The sequence below is a fragment of the Lactuca serriola genome, chromosome 3 (assembly GCF_051521515.1).
Source record: "Lactuca serriola cultivar US96UC23 chromosome 3, Lser_US96UC23_V15, whole genome shotgun sequence".
Lineage (NCBI taxonomy): Eukaryota > Viridiplantae > Streptophyta > Magnoliopsida > Asterales > Asteraceae > Lactuca > Lactuca serriola.
Window position 1 is genome coordinate 37,624,864 of NC_136410.1, and position 21,844 is coordinate 37,646,707.

General features: G+C 33.2%; 2 protein-coding genes across 2 annotated transcripts; one reads left to right on the plus strand and one right to left on the minus strand.

Moving 5' to 3' along the window:
- Positions 1 to 392: 392 nt before the first annotated feature.
- LOC145094347 (putative peroxidase 26) lies at positions 393 to 2,080 on the plus strand. Its single transcript, XM_079032585.1, has 4 exons — positions 393 to 717; positions 829 to 1,008; positions 1,230 to 1,389; positions 1,530 to 2,080. The coding sequence occupies exons 1-4, from the start codon at positions 475 to 477 to the stop codon at positions 1,949 to 1,951; spliced, it is 1,005 nt and encodes a 334-aa protein (XP_078888711.1). The 5' UTR covers positions 393 to 474; the 3' UTR covers positions 1,952 to 2,080.
- Positions 2,081 to 2,350: 270 nt separating this feature from the next.
- On the minus strand, positions 2,351 to 3,716 carry LOC145095146 (F-box/LRR-repeat protein 25-like). Its single transcript, XM_079033076.1, has 3 exons — positions 2,760 to 3,716; positions 2,469 to 2,656; positions 2,351 to 2,378 (listed from the first exon to the last, which is right to left on the minus strand). The coding sequence occupies exons 1-3, from the start codon at positions 3,714 to 3,716 to the stop codon at positions 2,351 to 2,353; spliced, it is 1,173 nt and encodes a 390-aa protein (XP_078889202.1).
- Between the last annotated feature and the right edge of the window lie 18,128 nt (positions 3,717 to 21,844).

The window sequence follows — 21,844 nt, forward strand, 5'->3', positions numbered from 1 at the left end:
AGCTATATATTAATTAAAAGATGAACAAAAAATGATGGGTCAACCGGCCTAATCGGACCTGTTTTGACATTTACTATAACTTTATATGTAGAATAAATATAAAATCTAAAATAACTTGTGAATGTAAATATGTAAGATTTTGCTTTTATAATAATAAATCATACATCTACATGGTTAAAAGGTATTGACGCAAGCCGAGGAGAAGACTAATCAAAAGTTGATCCCAATACGAAAAATTAATTAAACTAAGAATTTTTGAAGGTTCTAAGAAAAACGAACTGGCTACATGTGAATTTTAAATTATTTTCCACGTGGGCACTGCCTGTAAAACCCACAATTGTAGCCTATATAAACACATCAACCATGCACCCATTCACCATAAACACCATACACATACGCATACATATACATATACCTCTACCATATACACCATACACATTACACATTACACATCACATCGCAGTGTGGGATCAGATGATGAGAGAAGGGTGTGTTTTTCTTTCCTTGGTGGTTCTCCTAACGCTCTGCGGTGTCAAAGTGGCGGCAGTCGGACTGCCGTCAGAGTCGGCGCCGCTGATCCGCCATTACTATAAGGTCCATAATACATGTGCTAATGTCGAGCCGTTTGTTCGACAACAAGTGAAGGCTTTCATGGAGAAAGACAAGACCATAGCACCGAAAGTCGTGAAGTTGTTATATGCTGACTGCATGGTTAATGTACGTTTAAATCGTTAATTTTTAATTTCCATTCTTAATATCATTATATTAAAATTTAAAATTAAAACATTTTGAGACTAGCTTGAATGTTGACAATATGTAAAATTATAGGGGTGTGATGCGTCGATTTTGTTGGATGGCCCAAACACAGAGAAAACATCGCCAAAGAACCGAGGCCTAGCAGCATTTGCGTTTATTGATATAGTGAAGAAAGTTATCGAGCAAAGGTGCCCCAGTGCAGTCTCATGTGCCGATATTCTCAACATCGTAGCTAGAGATGCCATTTATTTTGTAAGACTCATAACTATTCAATATTCACCCACTCGATCTTTAAGATTTGATATGCTCCGTTTGTTATGACATCTAATTGGACTCAAAAATTGTAATTTTTTTATCCTACCCAAAAAAGTGATAGTGATTGAAAATAGCCTACACAAGGATAAATTCATTTACATGGGCTTAATTAATTAAAGCTAACAACATATATATCTCTGCTGGTGCAAAATATACAGTCAGGAGGACCATCATACCCAGTTTTCCTTGGAAGAAGGGATGGACTGAAATCGGATGCTGCGTGGGTTGACCTCCCTTCACCTTCTGTCTCATGGGAATCGGCTCTAGCCTACTTTACATCTAAAGGTCTAAATGTGCAAGACATGGCTACACTCCTAGGTACATTTAGAGTTTTTTTTTTTTTTTTTTTTTTTTTTTTTTTTTTTTTTTTTTTTTTGTTGCAATTAGTGTTGGTGAGTGGTGACCCTTTGATTGTTTCTTACCTGTTTTGCTATGTTTTAATTTGGGTGGGGTTATAGGAGGACATATGATGGGTAGAACTCGTTGCAGCAGCATCTTAGACCGACTATACGATTTCAACAAAACCGGGAAAGCGGACCCCACCATGGAACCAACAACATTAAGCTACTTGCAGAAGCAATGTCCGAAGAAGGTGAAATTGGGACAACCCAACCCCTTGATAAACCTGAACCCAGAGAACCCGACACATAAGTTCACCAACTCCTACTACAAAAGAGCGTTGGCAAATAAAGCCGTATTAGGTGTGGACCAACAGTTGCGCTATGGTGGTGACACATATGAACTAACCGATCAATATGCTAATAGTCTTGCAGACTTCAAGGGCGAATTTGCTTTTTCTATGAGCAGGATGGGTGGGCTCAAGGTTCTCACTGGATCCAAGGGTCAGATACGAAAGGATTGTCGTGTCGTTAACAAGTAGATTTACTTTTTTTAAAACTATATATATATATATATATATATATATATATGTTAGATCGATATATGATCATTTTGTATCATTCATAAGTAAACTTATGATCTTGTATGAAGTTTGCAGTTAATCCTTCCATTATATATATTATTAATTAAATATTCCAAAACACATGTAGTATCAGCTATTTACATTAATGCAAGAATTAATTACGGGTGAAAGGTCTATATATTAACTGGTTTCTTATCGTCCAGGTTGTAATCTTCAACAATGTTGAAGAAACCACTTGCTAAGGCACATAGTGTAATCAAAAGTTTCAATTATATAAGAAAAATAACTCAAAAAGTAAGATTCAAGAACAGATGCAACAAAATCCAAATTCATTAGAATTTGCAGGACTCATCGTCTTCATGTTTTAGCATAATCATTAGCAGCCCTGAGAAGTTCATGATACGTGTTAAAATTTTATTCAGAAACTAAGGTATACAAAAAAAAAATGGAAAGTATTAATTAATTAAGAATATACCCGTATGTTAAAGGTGCCTTGGGTAATTTCATGATGAAGGTGGCGCTTGGAGAGTTCTCTAACAAGAAGTTTATAACTTCAGTATACATTTTTACTTTGTATGCATCCTTGTAGTCTATAGTCAAGCAGATTAAGTTGCTAAAAGGTGATAGATAGTGTGATAATAAATCCGGAAATGAGGAAAGACACTGCACAAAAATGACAAGAAACATACACATAAAAGATGCATAAAAATATATAGATTCTTTTTTATGTCATAAACTGCTTATATGATATCATCAACATACGTACCTCAATAATGTCTGCGTTAAGTGTTAGATATCTGACACTATGGAGCTTTAGAAGCATGTTAATAATCTTGCGTGCATCTCCCACTTTATACCTGATGATTGAATGATAATTAAACAAACCGATAGTCGCTTTGTTTAGAGAGTGAAACCCAACTTTACACAACCGCATAAGAGGATAACCCGTGTAGCACAATGATGAAAGTCCTGGTGGAGCTTTTAAGTAATTAATTGAGCAATCAATTATTGTGAGATTCTCAAGTTGAGGCGCAATCACATTGATGAGTTTGAAACCACTGCCATAGATAAGCCTGAGATTACAAAGTCGAGGGGCAATGATGTCAAATACCTCCAGATCATCCTCAACAGCGAATTGTTCTATAGTGAGGTCCTTTAAGGATACACACTTGGAGAAAAGATCATCACACAACTTGATGCCACTGAGATGCAAAGTTGTTAAAGCTGGAAAATCCAAAGGTGTTTTGAGTATAATGCGAGTTGGCGTAACATGGCAAGTACTAAATGTGAAATGTTTAAGCGATTGAGAGCTAAGTAGGCAAGGAGGGTAATTTACAAGGTTGCTTACAGGCCAAGTAACAACATTTAGTTGTTGGACATTGTGAGAGAATGCATATTTTGCAATCGTTTTCAACAAAAGATGATTAGCTACTCCTCCAAGGAAATTTAGGTTTATCGAAGAAACTAGTGCTGGATTATCGTGGTGAGACAGAATATGAGTTACGAATTTGGCAAAATTACATAAAGTACCAAACTGCCAACTTGAGAAGTTGAGACAAGGCATTGATGTCCACAGAAGCTTCCATCTTGATGACAACAAACATGTTTGAACAGCAAATTTCATGTCAAAACAAGATAAGATCTTATGAAGAAGCTCATCTGGCAAGCTGCTCAGTCTATCTTCTTCTACCACTCGTTTAACTTTGTTGTGATCAAACTCCATTATCTGCTATATATAACCTCGTTAAGGATATGGATGCAGTTAAGCACGTACAAATGATAGTCTGCACATCATAATGTATTAAATTAGTAATTACTTGGATAGTAGAGAACAATACTTCTTGTACATGGTGAGTCATAATGCAACTGTATATGTTACTTTGACCAAAATAGATTTTGAAATGATGGAACTCTGCTTTGTTACATGTTCTGCTAATGAAATTAAGAAATCAAAAAGGTGGCAAAATTCTACAGCCTACAGTGTCTTTTCCGTTTCTAGCTATAATACAACTATACAAGTGATACATGAATGAGGAGATAGGAAATCTGATTTAGAACTCTAAGAACAGATAATCTCTAATTCCGTCTTAAGAAACTAATAGTAGGATCACCATTTAACCGGTAGTATAACTAAACGAACATTATAATAATGTCAAATGGGTACATTAAGCTACTTCAAAACTCAATAAGAATTCTTTTGATTACAGATAAAAACGACAATTGACAACATCAAGCATCCGGCGTCAATCTCAGAATTAAGGTTAGAACTTCTGAAAATCAAGACGGTATCTTTTCTTGGACACAGGTCGCAGTCTTTTGTTAGGAATGCAGTATGGATATAGATATTAAATACTCCTCACATCAGTGAAATCAGCATAAACTCGCTACAGCAGCCAAAGGCTTGCTTAATTAATAATCTCTTAATCTATCAACATCCAGTCAACTGCGCTAATGATTCGTTAAAACTTCATAAGTAAATCATCCCAAAAAGGAAGAAACTCGAATGCTGTGATCTCTAGATTGTGAAATTATCAAATGGAAATCAATAAATCTATGCGTGGACGATGAAAGACTAGGGTTTAAGAGAGACGTACCTCTTGCTTTTCGAAAGGCGAATTTCCTGCTAAACCCTAAAACGTAATAGAAACCCACATTTGCTATTGTTATAGGGCATCCTGGACGAAGAGAAAGAGAGGTCCAAAAATTCAGACGTCCAAGAAATTTCGCCCATATTCGCCATAATTCTGATCATACGTGAAATGCACGTCATTCACAATAAACAATTAAATGTTACATTTTATTTATTTATTTATTAGCTGTAAAATCTATTTATTATTTATTATATGAATTAGTTTAAAAAAAATTAAATATAAACTTTGAATTTATAAGAAAATAAAAAAATAATTAATTATTATAATAGAAATGCTTTTATCTTTTAAATTTAAACAAATAATTCGAATAAATAAAAGAAATTAGAGTTTTAATTTTGAGAATTTTGAAATTAAAAGGTAAGTTTATCAATGAAATTGATATCAATTTATTACTATATTTATTATAATTATTACATTAAAATATTATGTGAAATTTAATAAAATAGGAAAACTCAGAAAATGACAAATAGAAAAAAAATTAATTTAAAATAACTACAAAATAACATTTGACACATTGAATGAGATTGTGATAGGTGACAAAAAATAACCTTCATTTATTATAGAACTAGTAAAGAACCCGCGGCTACGCCGCTTTTGGGGTAATATGGAAAAAATCGGCAAACTTTAAAAGATATGTGCTGAAATTGTAAATCACCATAAATAGGGGAGAAAGTCGACAACTCCTAAAATTAGATATCAAAAGTGTACAACGAAAAAAAGAGACATTGGTAGAGAAAATCCAAAATGTTGTGACAATAATATTAAAGTTGTCAACGTTGGGAAAATATGTTGGCAAAATTTTAAAGGAGGTCTTTTTTTGTTTTTTATGTCAAAATGTAAAACTTTTGACTACAATAACAAAAAGTGTCAAATTCATTAAAGAATGGTGGCAAAAACACCAAAATGTAAAACCTTTGAATATAAGGACTAAAAGTGTCAAAGTCATTAAAGATTTGTGGCAAAAACCTTAAGGCACAAAAACTTAATCAAAAGGCAAAAATGTAAAAATTTTGACTTTAGGGACTAAAAGTGTCAAGTTCAGCAAACTTTTGTGGCAAAATCCTAAAGCCTAAAAGAATATCCTAAGCTCCTTTGGATTTAATATATATATATATATATATATATATATATATATATATATATATATATATATATATATATATATATATATATATATATATATAATATGTTAAGATAAAATATTTGAAATTTTTTAATAAATAATAAAAAATTTATGATTCTACTTCTGATTTTTATTTAAACGATCAAAATATGATTATGATTTTTTTTATTAAGGTAAGATCTGTTGGATTAATGTCTAAGTCCATAACTATTTTGATATGTATTTGACCCGATGGTGCATGGTCCTTTTGGGTTGCCTTCACCAAAGCAAGTTGATAGGATGAATTATGGAGAGAAATGATTAAATATGATTTATTAATATATTATGAGAATAATATATTAAAAGAGAAATCATATTGTTTAATTAATATTAGTCAATAATTAATTGGTAATTAGTTTTGTGACTAAAAGAGATTAATTAAACTTAAGGGACCGGAATTGTAATTATAAGATAATTGCAATTTGGGCTATGGATTGTCTTAAATTAAGGAGTGGACGAATTTTATGGGGAAGCCCATAAGGAAATCGTCCAAGGCCCTAATTAAAGGAGTTCATGGGTTGCTTAGGGCTTAAGCATCCAAATTAGGGTTTCTTTGTTAGATAACCCTAATTGCCTAACTATATATAAGACCCTTATGACCCAAAAACGTGGTGAAGCTTTCTTCTAGGGTTAGAACACGTTTTGGGCAGCCTTCATCCTCTCTCCTCTTCATCCTCTTGCTTATGGTGTTTGTGAATCATTAGAGGAGTGACAATTGTGACTCTAAGCTTTCTAAAGTCAATACAAGGAGATTTGGGATTGTTATTGCTACATAACAATCAAGGTAACATCTTAAACCTATTCTCATGTTAATATGATTACTTGAATGCTAGAACTAGGCTTTATAGTCTTGGATAACTTGCATGTACAATAGAGAAACCTAGATCCAAACATTAGGGTTTGTATGAGCACATAGGATGTCTTATGACCAAAACCCATCAGTGGTATCAGAGCCTAGACTGGTTTCTATTGTATTGATGCATTATGTGATTGAAAAATTCGATTTTTGTGGTTTTGGAGGCTGGACTCACCGAGTCCATAGATGAACTCGCCGAGTCCAAGGTGACTCGACGAGTCCATGCCTGACTCGGCGAGTCGGCTGGTCAGATGGAGGGAAAACCGGGATTTCTTGCTGTTTTTGCTTAAGGATAGTTGCCTTATCATATTAGATCAATATAAATCCGATTTTATGATATATTTGACTATATTCTTGATCTAATTGAAGATATTTATCCATTAATAAAATATTTGTTTCCTTATGTGATAATTGAGTAATTATTTTGATTAAATTGGTAAATTGTTTTGCAAGAAATCATTAAATGAATCAAATATGGATAATTATATGATTAAATGTTAATTTAGATTATTTGTTATTTGATCCTTGTGTTTTGAAAAGGTTCATATTTTCCCTTTTAGGTTTTATAGTTTAAATTTGAACCCAAAAGTTTTGTTGTTTTGAAATTTAAATAGTTGAAACCTTAATGTTTTGAAAAGGTTTCAAAACTTGCCCTCAATTTTTGGAATTTAAATTTTGATTAATAGTTTAATTTTGATGTATATTTAAATTCTAAACCCTAATGTTTTGAAATGTTTCAAAACTTGCCCTCAAGTTTTGGAATTTAAAAGTTGATTAAAAGTTTAATTAGGAATGTTAAATTCTAAAACCCTAGCATTGTTTTGAAAAAGGTTCAAATCACACCCTTATGGTTTTATTAATTAATTAAGGTGTATAATTAAAAGAGGTTTAATAAATCCATAAAAGTTTAGGTTAACAATTTAATTGAATTAAAAGTGTAATTATTAAATTTGACCACATAATATTTTAAAAATACACCCTATACTATATATAACATTAAAAGTCTAACATTATATATATATATATATATATATATATATATATATATATATATATATATATATATATATATATATATATATATAGGTATGAGTAAAAGTCAGTCTTACCGTTAGTAGGCCTCATTCACGAAGCTGGTCTATAAGGGGTGTTTAAGGAAATTGCCTATAAATGGCGATTGAATGGGTATCCACTCTTACCCACCGCACTCTTGACTAGTGGAGGGTCGTTAGCCGAACGGGTAGGATAGGATGAAACCCTCCATTATAAGTATAATGAATTATTAAAGTAACTAAATGTTTTCATAAAATTCCCAATCTTAGTTACTTAGGCAAAAGTGAATTGATGCAATTCCATGAAATTACACTTTGTGCCCTTGCAAAGACGTTAGTGGAGCGTGTGTGGTTTACCGGCACACTAAATGGTTCTAAGCAAAGGTAGCAAAGGGTGACTCAATGTTTGTCATAGTTCGGTGGAGCGTATGTGGTTTACCGGCACATCAAATAGGTGACTGTAACATGTGAGGGCACCATGTAAGTTTGCATGGTTATTCACACCCGCTTTGTGATCCTCGGCATCCCAGTCACAAACAAGAGGGGCATATCGAGATTTAAACATGCCATTGAAAGTTCAATGAATCTCAAAGGATCTAGGAGTTTTCATAGATTTAAAACTTAAAATTTCTTTTTCGTTTTTCATGGTGGAAATTAGTGAATCGTCATTCACTTACCTTCAAATGTTCTGCAATTTAGGTTACGACATCCCTCTCCCGAGTTGTAGAACATTGTGTTGGGTCCTAGCCTTAGTATCTCATTTGGGTGATTTACTGAGGACTTAATCTATCAACTAACATGAATTCGTTTTCTCCCGTTTTGTAGATGTCAAAGTTCGACAACTATGGTCTTCCCAAATCACGTGGAGCAAACTTTCCACATGAAGATGATATTCCACGATTCGATCGAGGAACAAGAAATCATGCTTCACTTCCTCCACCTCCTCCAATTATTCAAGATCACTCAAGCCCTTTTGGCAAGTAAACATGAAGAAGGAAAGTCGGTGTGTGACTTTCCTAGGGATGAAGTCACACATTGATAGGTTAAGAATGTTGGGATCCGTTGTCTGTGAGGAAATGGCTATTGATTGGGTTCTTCAGTCACTTCCTAACTCATATAGTGAGTTCGTAAGAGAGTCCTATATGATGAACCGCGGCGTGACCCTTATAGATCTCACCTATATGCTTATTGCTACTGAATCAGCAATGGTTTGGCGCAATAGAAAAGCAAAGTTGATTGGTGAATCTGCCTTCAAGACCTCTATGGATATAGACAATGGCAATGAAAGACTTGCTATGATCAAAAAGGTTTGATCATAAGAGAAAGGCAATGTCTGAAGTAGTTCCATGTCATGTTCCAAAAGAGTCAATTTGCTTTTATTGCCAAGAGAAAGGGCATTGGAGATGAAGCTGCCCCATTTACCTAAGAGATCTAAGAGATGGGAGAGTCGAAAAGTATGGCTCTAATATAGGTAAAATCCATTAAATAACTCTTTTAAGCTTATATTCTAGATTCTTAATACATAATGTGATAAGATTACAATTGATGTTTTGTAAGATCGAAGAAACGAATGGAAGCTTAAAGGAAGAAGTGAGCAGAATCTAACCGTGAAGGAATGGATTTCGATCGCATTTCTCGAAGATTAGATTCTTGAGCTACTACTTAGAGTTAGAATTAGATAGCTAAGAAAGATGTATTAGCATAGTTTTTCAATGAATTGCTTTGTAAGGACAAAATTTTTCCGCAATAAAATAAATTTTGATTTTATGCTATTTATTTATCCTTGCAATGGCGTATGTGAAAAAATTGATGTTTGAATGTTTCTATTATTAGCAATAATGGATTTGATTCTTAATTATATTATTTGTGGAAATGTCGAGAATTTACCAAATATGGAGAGTTTCTCACCGCCCAAGTTTCAATTGGACAGAAACTTGGAATCATGCAACTTGGTTGCACGATGAATGAGAAATTTCATATTTGGAAATTAGACAAATTCATTGACAAAGTGTCAAGTGAAGGACTAGGAGATCGAGCACACAAAGTTGCGTGTTGATTAAGTCCACCATAAGAGTAACAATGATATTCATCATGATTCACTAAAGGTTTAGTAAATATGATTATACTTACAAGATTAAGTGTAATTATGAATTGATTGAAAAAGTTTAAATCAATAGCAAAACGAATAAGAAGAATCAAGTAGGCAGAAAGATAAGAGTTTCTCCATTCTAAGAAGAAGGGAGAGTAGCTTTTATTGCTTTATGATAGGTCTTAATGAGTAAGAACCATATCTCAATTGATCCTCTAAGTGAGTCTTAGTACAATTGTATGTTTAAGAAGAGGAATCAAGGATTGAAGAAATGGTTAAATCAAGAAGTCAATCATACTTCGTTCCAATAACAAGTCTTAAAGTTAAGATTGTGACATTGAGTGAAAAGTATTAAATAGGTTTGTAACATTCATCAAATGTGGAAAGTTGTGATGTCTTGGATAAGACAAAGACCAACTAGGACCAATTTATGAAGAGAGCTACACTAACTCTTGAATATTTGTTTGTCAAGAAATGTTTTGACAAGAGAATCTTATATGTCAAGGAGTCAGTGGGAGTCTTAATGGTCTTGAAAGATTTCAAGAACAAATCAAATAAACCTTATCAATCATCACTAGCGCACGATTTGAGGTTTACAACCTATCGTGTTGACATTATTTTGTTTCTATGCCGTTCCAATCGAGTTAATTATGCATGTGAGTTCTATGAGTTATCATTTGAATGCATAAAAGGCAAGGACCTTGATCAATGGAAAGTACATTGATAAGAAAAGGTGAGCTGCTTAACTTCTTGGAAGACATGGTGGACAGCTGTGCTACCATAAAACAAGAAATCGAGATTAAGAAAGTTCGATCCATATGAGTTTGAATTTGTCGTAAACTTTGGTTTTGACAAATTCACATGGATAGGAACGCATACACCATTAAAATCTAAGTGTCATAAGATTTCCTCCTTCATGAAAATGATTGTGAGGAAATGCTTTCACTAAGAAAGTTTTTAAGAAGATAGTGATTGTAAAATTGCATTCTCGAATTCGATTATGGTTACGGTATCCCTTTCCATAATTTGAATTGTGAGGTTTGACAATTGTTTAGACACACATATGAACTATCTAAGGCAAAGGTGTATAAGTTCAAGAAGCCCTGATAAAAGATTATCAAAGCACTAAGTATTAGAAACATGAACTTAAGAAATTCAATAAGCATTGTTTTTCTGAAAGTTAAGCTGTTTCCGAATACATGTCAAAGATAGTGGGAGCATAAGTGTTATGTTTTATAATAATCATCAAGCTAGTGGGAGCATAAGTGTTATGTTTTATAATAATCATCATGATAGTGGGAGCATAAATGTTATGACTGTATGATTATTAAGGCACGTATTGCAAGTTGGCAATATTAATTATAGAAAACAAGAGTTATACCTTGCAAAGTCGTAAGGGTTGTAAAGTTGTTTTGCTATAATTAAGGGAGAGAATATTATGCTTCATTTCAAATCTAAAGGATTAGGTTGAGAAATGTTAATAAATTTAGTCAAGGGAACATAGTGTGTTCTTAAAATTTCAATTATGATTACGACATTCCTCTTCACAATTCGAATTTTGAGAACATAGCAAATAAAACATTATGCGTCGTGCCCCATACGCTTCGGGTATAGGATCGATTGCAAATGCTTTAATGTTTGACCATTCTAAAATTTTCCAAATGTCGAGCGCATTTAGAGGGAAAAGGGACTAGAATTGGTTTTGACTAAAATAATTAAACAACTATCAAAGGACAATCCAAAGTTTGACGAGGATTGGTCGCTTGTGAGTAGTTGGAAGCATGGTATTGGATGGACCATATCGACATTATTATGAATAGAAAATATTCTATTAAGAATGAGTTTTCATATGGAAATTATGGAAATGTTTCCATATTGGATGGACCATATCGACATCATTACGAATAATAAGATTCTATTAAGAATGAGTTGTCATATGGAAAATATGGAAACGTGTCCATATTGAGAATTGGATATTGAAAATCTATGTCTAGATTAGAAACTTTTATGCAAAAGGATGTTCAAAGGAATATACTCTAAGGAATTGTCTTGTAACAATCTCCAATAGAGAACTTTGTAATATCATTGGCAATAGTCTTTGTGACTTTGGTGCAGTGACATTATGAAAGGATCATTGCATAAAATGTTAGAATCTAACATATTCTATAAGTGGCAAGAATTTGATATTCTTACACTTATGAAAAAGGATTTGGAGTTGTGAAATGAGAATGATTGGAAATGTGTTCAATTTGATCTATTTCACAAAGTAAGAACCATAGGTAAACATTGTGTGCATGCTAGGAGCATGGGACAAGTGTAATAATTCAAGTAAGAAGTTGATTACCCAAAACGACAAATAATGAGTAATCAATATGGTGATAAATAAAAGGAGTTTTATTTATACTCAAAGGTTTGAGGCCATATGGGATTAGTATTATTCTTGTGTTTCACATTTGCATGTTTTGACTTCCAGAATAATTGAATTTATTAAGAATAATCGAATTATTCGAACGGGCCACAGTCGTTCATATGTTGAAAGTAGATATGAATGAAGACTGTCATGAATTGGTGTGTGGATTGTCTAAAGAGCATTAGACATAAGCAAATGTTTGCTGCAACGTTCATGAGTGCTTATGAATATGATTTTAGCATTGGATTAAACCCATGCTCACTTGGATCACTCCATGAATTGTATCACGAGTGATTTGTGAGACGATAACATCTTATATTCTTGAAACCGGGATGTGTGAGTTGTATCTTGCAAATCGGTTGCACATTGATAATATGTAAACGCACCGGTAACTTGGTGTCATAAAACATATTGTTGTGTGTGATTCGGTGAGTGACTGCAAGCGAGCATTGAATCAAACTTTATCCGTTCCTTTTATCCAAAGTAGGATAAAAGCGATATCTTTGGGCCCCTCAATGGTTTAATGATGACAAACGTAAATGCTCGGCCGGGCTAGGGCTAATTTGATTTGTTCAATTAGTCAGTCGTCATAAATCGGGAATCGAGATATAGTACAAAGAGAATGATTTGAAATCATATCTCATACAATATCTAGAATGGAGGAATATATGATCCCTTATCTAAGGACACGCGTATCTGATAGGATCAGAGTTGACAACGGCTTTGGAAAGCTACGATTGCAGATCAGGATCTGAAGTCATACGCATAATAGTTATTAGACTTATCCAAGTGGGAGACAGTTGGATTAGTGTCTAAGTCCATAACTATTTTGGTATGTACTTGACCCGATGGTGCATGGTCCTTTTGGGTTGCCTTCACCAAAGCAACTTGATAGGATGAATTATGGATTGAAAGGATTAAATATGATTTATTAATATATTATGAGAATAATATATTAAAGGAGAAATAATATTGTTTAATTAATATTAGTCAATAATTAATTGGTAATTAGTTTTGTGACTAAAAGAGATTAATTAAACTTAAGGGACTGGAATTGTAATTATAAGATAATTGCAATTTGGGCTATGGATTGTCTTAAATTAAGGAGTGAACGAATTCTATGGGGAAGCCCATAAGGAAATCGTCCAAGGCCCTAATTAAAGGAGTCCATGGGTTGCTTAGGGCTTAAGCATCCAAATTAGGGTTTCCTTGTTAGATAACCCTAATTGCCTAACTATATATAAGACCCTTATGACCCAAAAACGTGGTGAAGCTTTCTTCGAGGGTTAGAACACGTTTTGGGCAGCCTTCATCCTCTCTCCTCTTCATTCTCTTGCTTATGGTGTTTGTGAACCATTAGAGGAGTGACAATTGTGACTCTAAGCTTTCTAAAGTCAATACAAGGAGATTTGGGATTGTTATTGCTACATAACAATCAAGGTAACATCTTAAACCTATTCTCATGTTAATATGATTACTTGAATGCTAGAATTAGGGTTTATAGTCTTGGATAACTTGCATGTACAATAGAGAAACCTAGATCCAAGCATTAGGGTTTGTATGAGCACATAGGATGTCTTATGACCAAAACCCATCAAGATCGTAGGAATGTTGAACCTACGATCTTACCTTAAGAAAAAATCATAATTATATTTGGGTCATTTAAATAAAAATCGGAAGTAGAATCATATTTTTTTAATTATTTATTAAAAAATTATAATATTTCATTTTAGAATTTTAAAAATCGGTTCGAATCGTCCGATTTTTAACCATAATAATGATCACGATTTTAATCAGTGTTTTAAAAAGTTGTACGAGGTTGGGTCGGGAATCGGGAACAAGAGTGGTTCACAAAGGTCGGTTTATGCTCAGTTTTAGACCGGATTGAATCGTATAGTTTCTTAAAAAATCAGGTTGAATCGGTGTGATATCACATGTAAAAAACCATTTGAATTCGCTTATTAGGCTTGGATAGTTGGAGTTCACTTAGCCCATTAAAAAACAATCAATTTCCAAAGAAAACTTAATAGCTCGATTGATCAGGTTATCTTGAGTGTTTACAACTCGAATGCCGACACACGCCACTATCAAATGTAGACCGACAGTATAACCGGTTGAACCGATAACAAATCATTAGATCTATTCAATTAAAAAAACAATTTTTAAAACATTGATTTTAACAACCTTGTACAAGTTTATATATAAATGATAAGACATGACAATACTTTAAACTTGAAAATAAGCTCCAACATTGCAGCTTCAAAATAAGAATGCATGTGAACAAAATAATTAAGAATTAATGCATACTCATGACAACATACATATGCCTGGATTACAATCTATATTTGTGAACAAAATAATTGAGAATTCGTAAAAATGCATAAGCATGACAACATACATATGCTTGGATTACAATCTATATTTGTCAGAATCCTTCCTTGTTTCAATTTCATCCGTTTTATTATTCAGTCAAACTTGGCAAAAGAAAAAAACAATTTGAACTCCAATAAAAATTGTATTAAGATTTCAAGCAAAAAAAATCCATATACCTTTAAAAAATAAAGAAAGCCAATTATTTTCCTTGTTTATTAACTTTATTTGCAATTTACACTTATAATTTTCCATGTAAAAAAATTCCAAAAGATTTTTTTACCATCCATCATCTACGAAAAGTTTGTGATGAAAAATGATTCTAAAGGTATTTCCACAAACTCTGTATTCTTTTGATTTTCATTGCGCATCACATGCTTTCCCGTTTCACCACCTAAATGGAAACATGTACATGCTAGGTTGTGTTTTATGCATATGTTTACCATGCATTATACATATTATTTAACATAATTTCATATGCATAATCATAGAATAATCATGCATTGAACGACACCTTGATATTGTACATATATATTTATGGTGCAATTACTTCAAATTCATTGTTTGATATGCATGTTACATGATGCAAAAAGGCGAGGTTAGACTTGAAGACACTCTAAAGAAAAAATGGATAAAAATCATGGATGATTGACAGAAGGAAGAAGATTTATAAAAGAAAAATATACTTGAAAACGTAACTTAACAGTTGATATAGATGGTTATCCAAGTTGTTCAATATGGTGATGTAATACACAAAATAGCAATCTACTTTGGACTGCATGACCATACAAACATTTGCATTGAGTCTGCAGTCATGTAGATGATTTTTCAGCAGATTGTAACGTCCTGTTTCGAATCGTTTCTCATTTTGGAGTATTGATCAGGGATTAGGTATTAGCGGGCTTGGGACCCTTGAAGAATTAAGATTTGGACTCATTTGGGGGTGGATAATGTAATTAGGATTGGTTTGTGTTTTGGAGTCAAAGCGTATTTCAGTAATTTATCAGCTCGGGCTTTTATGGAAATTGGAGGTTTTTTTGGGAAATGGTAAGGCATGTATGGGTTGATTAAAGTGTAGGGCTTCTCGTTACCTTTTCATGGATATAAGGATCGTTGGAATCAGATTTATAACGAAGAAGTTATGGCCTTCGGAGTGCTTATGGGTTTAAGAGGGAACCCTAGTACGCGGGGTGTACTGATGCGAATGGTATTACAACGAGCGTAATGTTGTGTACGCTTATCGTATTGCGAGGGTCAGATCGGGGTTGCAAGACCTCGTACGTTGGGCGTACGAGGAGTACGCGAGGCGTACAAGGGGAAAGGAAAAACCCTATTTTATGGATGTGTACTATATACAACTCATTAAGTATTTAAGGTTGGTCTCTTTACCAGCCTCCAAGTCCCCAAAACCCTAGAAATCGTCCCTTAGCCTCCATGGTGGTGTTTTTGAGCTCATTATGTGCATCTTGGTGTTTTTGGGTCATTTCCAAGAAGATGAAGTTTTATGCAAGGTTGTGGATCATGGAAGAGCTTATGGATCTTGATTATGTGCTGCATTTCTAGCTTGTTTGAGGTAAAAATCTTTGATCTTGTTCATTGTTGGCTTAGTTCTATGTTATATGGGTTTTGGTCCCTTTTGGCCCCAAGAATGAGATCTAGTCGCTTGGTACCACTCCAAGAGCTATGAGTTACCACTCGTGGTGTTTCTAAGGTTCTAGATGCATAAAGTTGCCTCATTTAGGGTTTGGAATCCCCCATGCATGAGATGGTGTCCATTTGGTGAAAGTATAATGCTTTATCTTGAAGATTGGTTTTTTTAGGGAATGCAAAGTCACAAAGTCAGTGACTTTATGGTTCTAGAGACTTTTATGGGCTTAGATCTGTGGTTTGGACTTTTGGACTTAAGCATTAAGAGCTTAATGTCGAAATTGACTTAATGGATGAGTATAATGGGCGTACAAGTCTGTACGTGCAGCGTATAAGCCAAATTCAAACCAAAAACAACTTCAATAAGAAAATGGCCAAATGCAATATTTAGCAAAATACTTCTATGAACTAGACTATTAATTGATTTATAAAGCAAAAAAAAAAAGAATAACAACTTCTCGTATTAAATTTCAAATCACTCAAAAGATTCCAAGAAAACCCTAATGATTGCTAGAGATTCGAGAGCCTAGCCTCTCCCAACAATACTACTTAGGTAACAACCAAGGGACAAAAATGATTAACTTACCCTTCCAACATAAATAAAACCAATAAGGCTTAAATTAGCAAAGATGCTCTTTTATTTGGTGAATTCCCCTTTTGCCCCCCTCTAGAATGCTTGGCTTCACTGTGTTGATTCGAATCACTCAAAATACCAAGTAAACAAAACATAACACTAGTCTTTCCCAATGGTAAGATTACCAAAAATTTTAACAGAAATTAAAACCTAAAATGCGCTAAATGCCTTTCCATTCGAAGATGTTGATTTTCTCATAATACCAACTTTCTTATTAACTTTGTATTTTTCAATTTTTGGTTAAAGCGCAAGAAATAGTAACATACTTTAGTTGATTTAACTTAGGAAAAAAAGACATAATATACTCTTTTTATTTTACAAATCTTTTTCACATATACAATTGTTTAATTTCTTTTTTGGTAATATATTAACTTGTCTCAGTTTGGGGGAAGAATAAATATATAAACGTCGAGCTAGATACTCAGTAAAGTGTAGTACTTATTTGCAGTTTTAAAATATTATGCTTATTAATTTATCTGTGGTCAATGAAATATGATGCCACAACAATGTTTTTTTTGAATAATCGGTCTATTTATAAGAATTAGTATTATCTCCATTCCATACAGATAGGAATAGATAGATTTGAACTTGTTTGTTTGTAGTTATAGAGTTACCTACGATAGCTATGTCACCCATGGATACTAAAACACATATATTTCACAGAAAACAATCGCTCTATCAGTCCATGGTATTCTGTAAAATTATTTGCAAATTTTATCTAATGATTTTGGATATTGAAATAAAGAGACTTAGTGCCCAGTTATATGCTTACCAACATGTCTTTGTTGTGGTGTTTTGTATATATCATGGTTAACAGGATGAGATGTTTGAAATTTAAAAGGAGATGTACAATATAAGATTACAATTGGTCAGAACTATCACTTACTCTATCCTTTCAAATTGGAAACCTCAGTTGCCATGTATATTGTGCATTGTTGTTTATTTGTTACGTAAGGTTTACGGTTTCCTTTTATTATTTCTTATAATTTCTACTTCTGTTAAGCTGTAGTTATCTACAAATACATGAACTTTATTATTATATATAAAAAATTTCAATTCATAATGTCATAGTTTTGTACTTTTAGTTTCAGCCACTAGTGGATCTAGTAGCTATAGATTACGAAATATGAATGCTTTAGCAAAGGTATGCAATTGATTAAGCATGTCTTTTCGGTTTTCAATGAGCTTTTATGAACTGGTGACATAATCCCTTTAAGAATATACTTTAATTTATCATTTCTTTTGGTTACTAATGACATTTAAATGTCATCTTGCTTGTAGATAATGATACAAAGACATTGAAAGATGGATCATACACTTGTATTAGCAGAATTCACTTATTGCCCTCTTGAATAATACATAAATTATGAAGATATCCCTTATCAGGTGATGTTGTTGAAAAGGTACAATTTCTATTTTCATGAATATAATTTCTTTTTCTGCTCTTCATATAGTGGAAACTTTGTTGGTGTGTATATAAATGTAAACAAAAGTCCAAAGGGATTGGTTACATGTAATATTTGTAGGAAAAAGTAAAAGAATTTGGCCATTATTAGATTGATACTACCCAAAATCCCTAAAAGATTCAAAGAATTATATTCTAAATTTCATGAAAGCGGTTGTTGATGAAGAACATGAAGTATTGAATAACGATGTAAGTAAGTGGATAAGTTAATTGATGGACTTGAAGTGTTGTAGATTTTTCATATATATAATTGTTTATTTGTTTTTTTGCTAATATATTAATTTTTGTCTCAGTTTTGGCGGAAGAATGAATATACAATCGTCCAGCTTGGTAAGGTGCGTGAAGAACGGATTACTTATGTCACAACATTTATTTACCGGTGATATGTATTTGCTAATTAATTTTTAACAAAAATTTGGAACATATTTTTGTATTCGACACTATGGTTTGTGTAATGGTTTGTATTGTTGTATATGTATGATTTTATTTTGCATTATTAGACATTAAATGTGTTAGCTTGATTAAAATATTTGGTACAAATTTAGAATATATATATATATATATATATATATATATATATATATATATATATATATATATATATATATATATATATATATATAGGGGAAGGTTCATGCGAAAATGCAAATAATTTGCGAAAACGCGAAAATTAGAAAAAACTATGAAATTGTGCCACCTCAACCTTATATTTTGGACAATAATCCATTCAAACTTTTAACTACATGATGATTATCGATGATACATGGGAAATTGTTTCATATTAGCAAAACATGATTTTTGACATTGTTATTATGAAAACATGAATTTAGAAGTGGTTAAGGACGTAAAAAAAAGTTGTTAAAACAACTTCAAATCTATATTATCATAACACAATTCAATGCAAACTTATTATCTTTAATTTATTGTTAATAAATTTAATTTTTATAGTACTTGTGTTTGATTTTTTTAAGATAAAATATGTTTTCACGTTTTCGCGAAATATTTATGTTTTTGCATGAACCGACTTGTGTGTGTGTGTGTATATATATATATATATATATATATATATATATATATATATATATATATATATATATATATATATATAATCATAAATGCATTTTGTAAAATTATATCAAAAATCATGACGTACAAAATATGTTGTAAACGCCTGTCAAGAATTACAAAAATGTTACGAATTACGATATACAAAGTCACTCATAATTATATGTCGTAAATATATGTTGTGTATGTATGCCTTATATGTTGGTCATAAAGGTCCGTCGTAAAATTTGTGACAAACAAAATGCATATCATTTTCCTTTATGACATGGCTTTCAATGACAAACATTTGTCTGTCATGTATTTGCATTTACGACAGACATTGTCTGTCGAGGAAAACCTTTTTTCTAGTAGTGATAGTATAGCAACCACTTTCAAAGTATGTTGCTATCAATTTGAAATTGGGACAAAAACATTGGGTGAGAAACACTTGTCATGTTATTTGTATGTTGCTATTATGCAGACTTCACTACAATCCATTGTAAGCGACTCCTCAAATACCCAAGGATCAAGTACCCTAGGATCTGTAGATTATTTTTTTAATGATGACTACTCTAAAGTTAAAGGTCCTGAAAAAAGAGAGTATATCAGATGTGTTGGAAGGATGCTTACCGTAAAATAGAAGGTTGTTTGTTGTTCTAATGATCCGAGTGTCGAACAACTAAAAACTATGGTGAACGTTATGGCGAATATCATCCAAGAACATATCTCAAATGCAAACTTGTCTGGAATTCATAGCAATATGAACATACAGGTACATATGTCATCTATAATTGCATTGTTCCTTTTCAGTTACCCTATAAACAAAAAAACATTCATTAAAATTAGTCAATTATCATATTTTCCAATTAGACTCAACAATGACCACTTTTGCCCTTATGAATAATCTTCTTGGTGCTCATATGCATCTTCTTAAATGCATTTTTCTTGTTCATTTGTACAAGACTAGTAGAAGGTATCGAGAGTTGGACATTAATGGTATATGTTTTTATGAATTTGTTTCAGATGTCAGGCAACACTTCTACAATTCCACGCAACACTAATTTAGTTAACCAGAGAGCATCTTCTAAAGGTCATCATAACGATGGTAATCATTTTTATGAGCTTTTATCTTTCTGTAACATCCCAAAATTCAAGACCAAAAATTTCAAATTTAATTTAAAGATTCATAAAACAGATTATTGAAAATGCCACCAATGTTATCTCATATCATGACAAACCATATGTCAATATCTCTCAAAAACATATCAAAGGAAAATAATGCCAGAGTACAAATTCCAAGACTCTCATGTGCGGAAAATCGAGTGTACGATGCGCTGCAGTCATGTCGGCTCCTTTCCCATCAAAGAAGAGGCACCTGAAACCAAAATTGTAAAACATAAGCATGAAGCTTAGTGAGTTACCTCATCATACCACATACCATACAATAAACATACTGTCAGACACATCTGGGTGCTCGACCTACCTTTCTGAGCATACCAGGGTGCTCAACCTACCCCTGTTAGGCATACCGGGGTGCCCAACCTACCCTTGTTAGACATACCGGGGTGTCCGACCTACCCTTGTCAGGCATATCTGGGTGCCCGACCTACCCTCCGGTTTATCTCAACCGGTTACAAGGACTATTTCACCCCTACCCCTACCACATAATAACATATCATAAACATACTGCTAGGCATATATGGGTACTGTCTACCGCTTCGGTCTCTTTCATTATCACAAAGACAATCGTCTCAACTATAAACAATTACTAGTGGGCCAACATTGGTGCATTTGACCCACTTCTACTGGAATGTAACTCACCTCGTAAAGCAGAGTGTCAAATATCACGGAAAGGAATCTCTAACAGCTGCTCCGATGACTCCCCGGTTATCATTATCATAACAACATTTAGTCAAAATCCATAATACTTCTTAGGGTAAAATGACCATTTTATCCCTTGGTCTAATTTGGACCATACCCAAGGCCCAATTCCATCTTATCTTTCCCAGCCCACTAATGGCCCGATTTTCGAAATTGGGCCCAACTCCTTAAATGGGCCTTATCACAAGCCCAATAAATCCTTATCCCAAAAAATGGTTTTGAATGGCCCAATATGACCCAAAAGGCCCAATGCTCTAAAGCTTAATTCTAGGTGCAAAAACTCTACTCCATAGTGGGCCATAGGGCCCAACTGTCCATGCCCATCGTACTCTAGCCTTGACCAAAAGTAGGAAGTTGACCCAGTACGCGCAGCGTACCGGCCAACTTCCTTGGGGCTCCATTTGTGACTTAATCCATTAAGTCCTCAATCCAGAATGTAGATCCAGGTCTTTTAAGACCTACTAGTCCATAAAGTCACAAACTTTATGTGCTTGCATGCATGGTTGGGGGTCAAAACATGATTTTGGTCCTTAACCAAACTTTGTGACCATCAAACACTTGCATGGTTGTGGCTTAACCATCATGGTCCG

What these genes read in the sequence shown, in the direction of transcription:
- LOC145094347 (XM_079032585.1), top strand. Translation starts at nt 475, where the DNA reads ATGATGAGAGAAGGGTGTGTTTTTCTTTCCTTGGTGGTTCTCCTAACG. An exon ending in ATGCTGACTGCATGGTTAAT is followed by an intron (nt 718 to 828) that starts GTACGTTTAAAT and finishes GTAAAATTATAG; the next exon opens with GGGTGTGATGCGTCGATTTT. An exon ending in CTAGAGATGCCATTTATTTT is followed by an intron (nt 1,009 to 1,229) that starts GTAAGACTCATA and finishes CAAAATATACAG; the next exon opens with TCAGGAGGACCATCATACCC.
- LOC145095146 (XM_079033076.1), bottom strand. Translation starts at nt 3,716, where the DNA reads ATGGAGTTTGATCACAACAAAGTTAAACGAGTGGTAGAAGAAGATAGA. An exon ending in TTAACGCAGACATTATTGAG is followed by an intron (nt 2,657 to 2,759) that starts GTACGTATGTTG and finishes ATTTTTGTGCAG; the next exon opens with TGTCTTTCCTCATTTCCGGA. An exon ending in AAGGCACCTTTAACATACGG is followed by an intron (nt 2,379 to 2,468) that starts GTATATTCTTAA and finishes TGAACTTCTCAG; the next exon opens with GGCTGCTAATGATTATGCTA.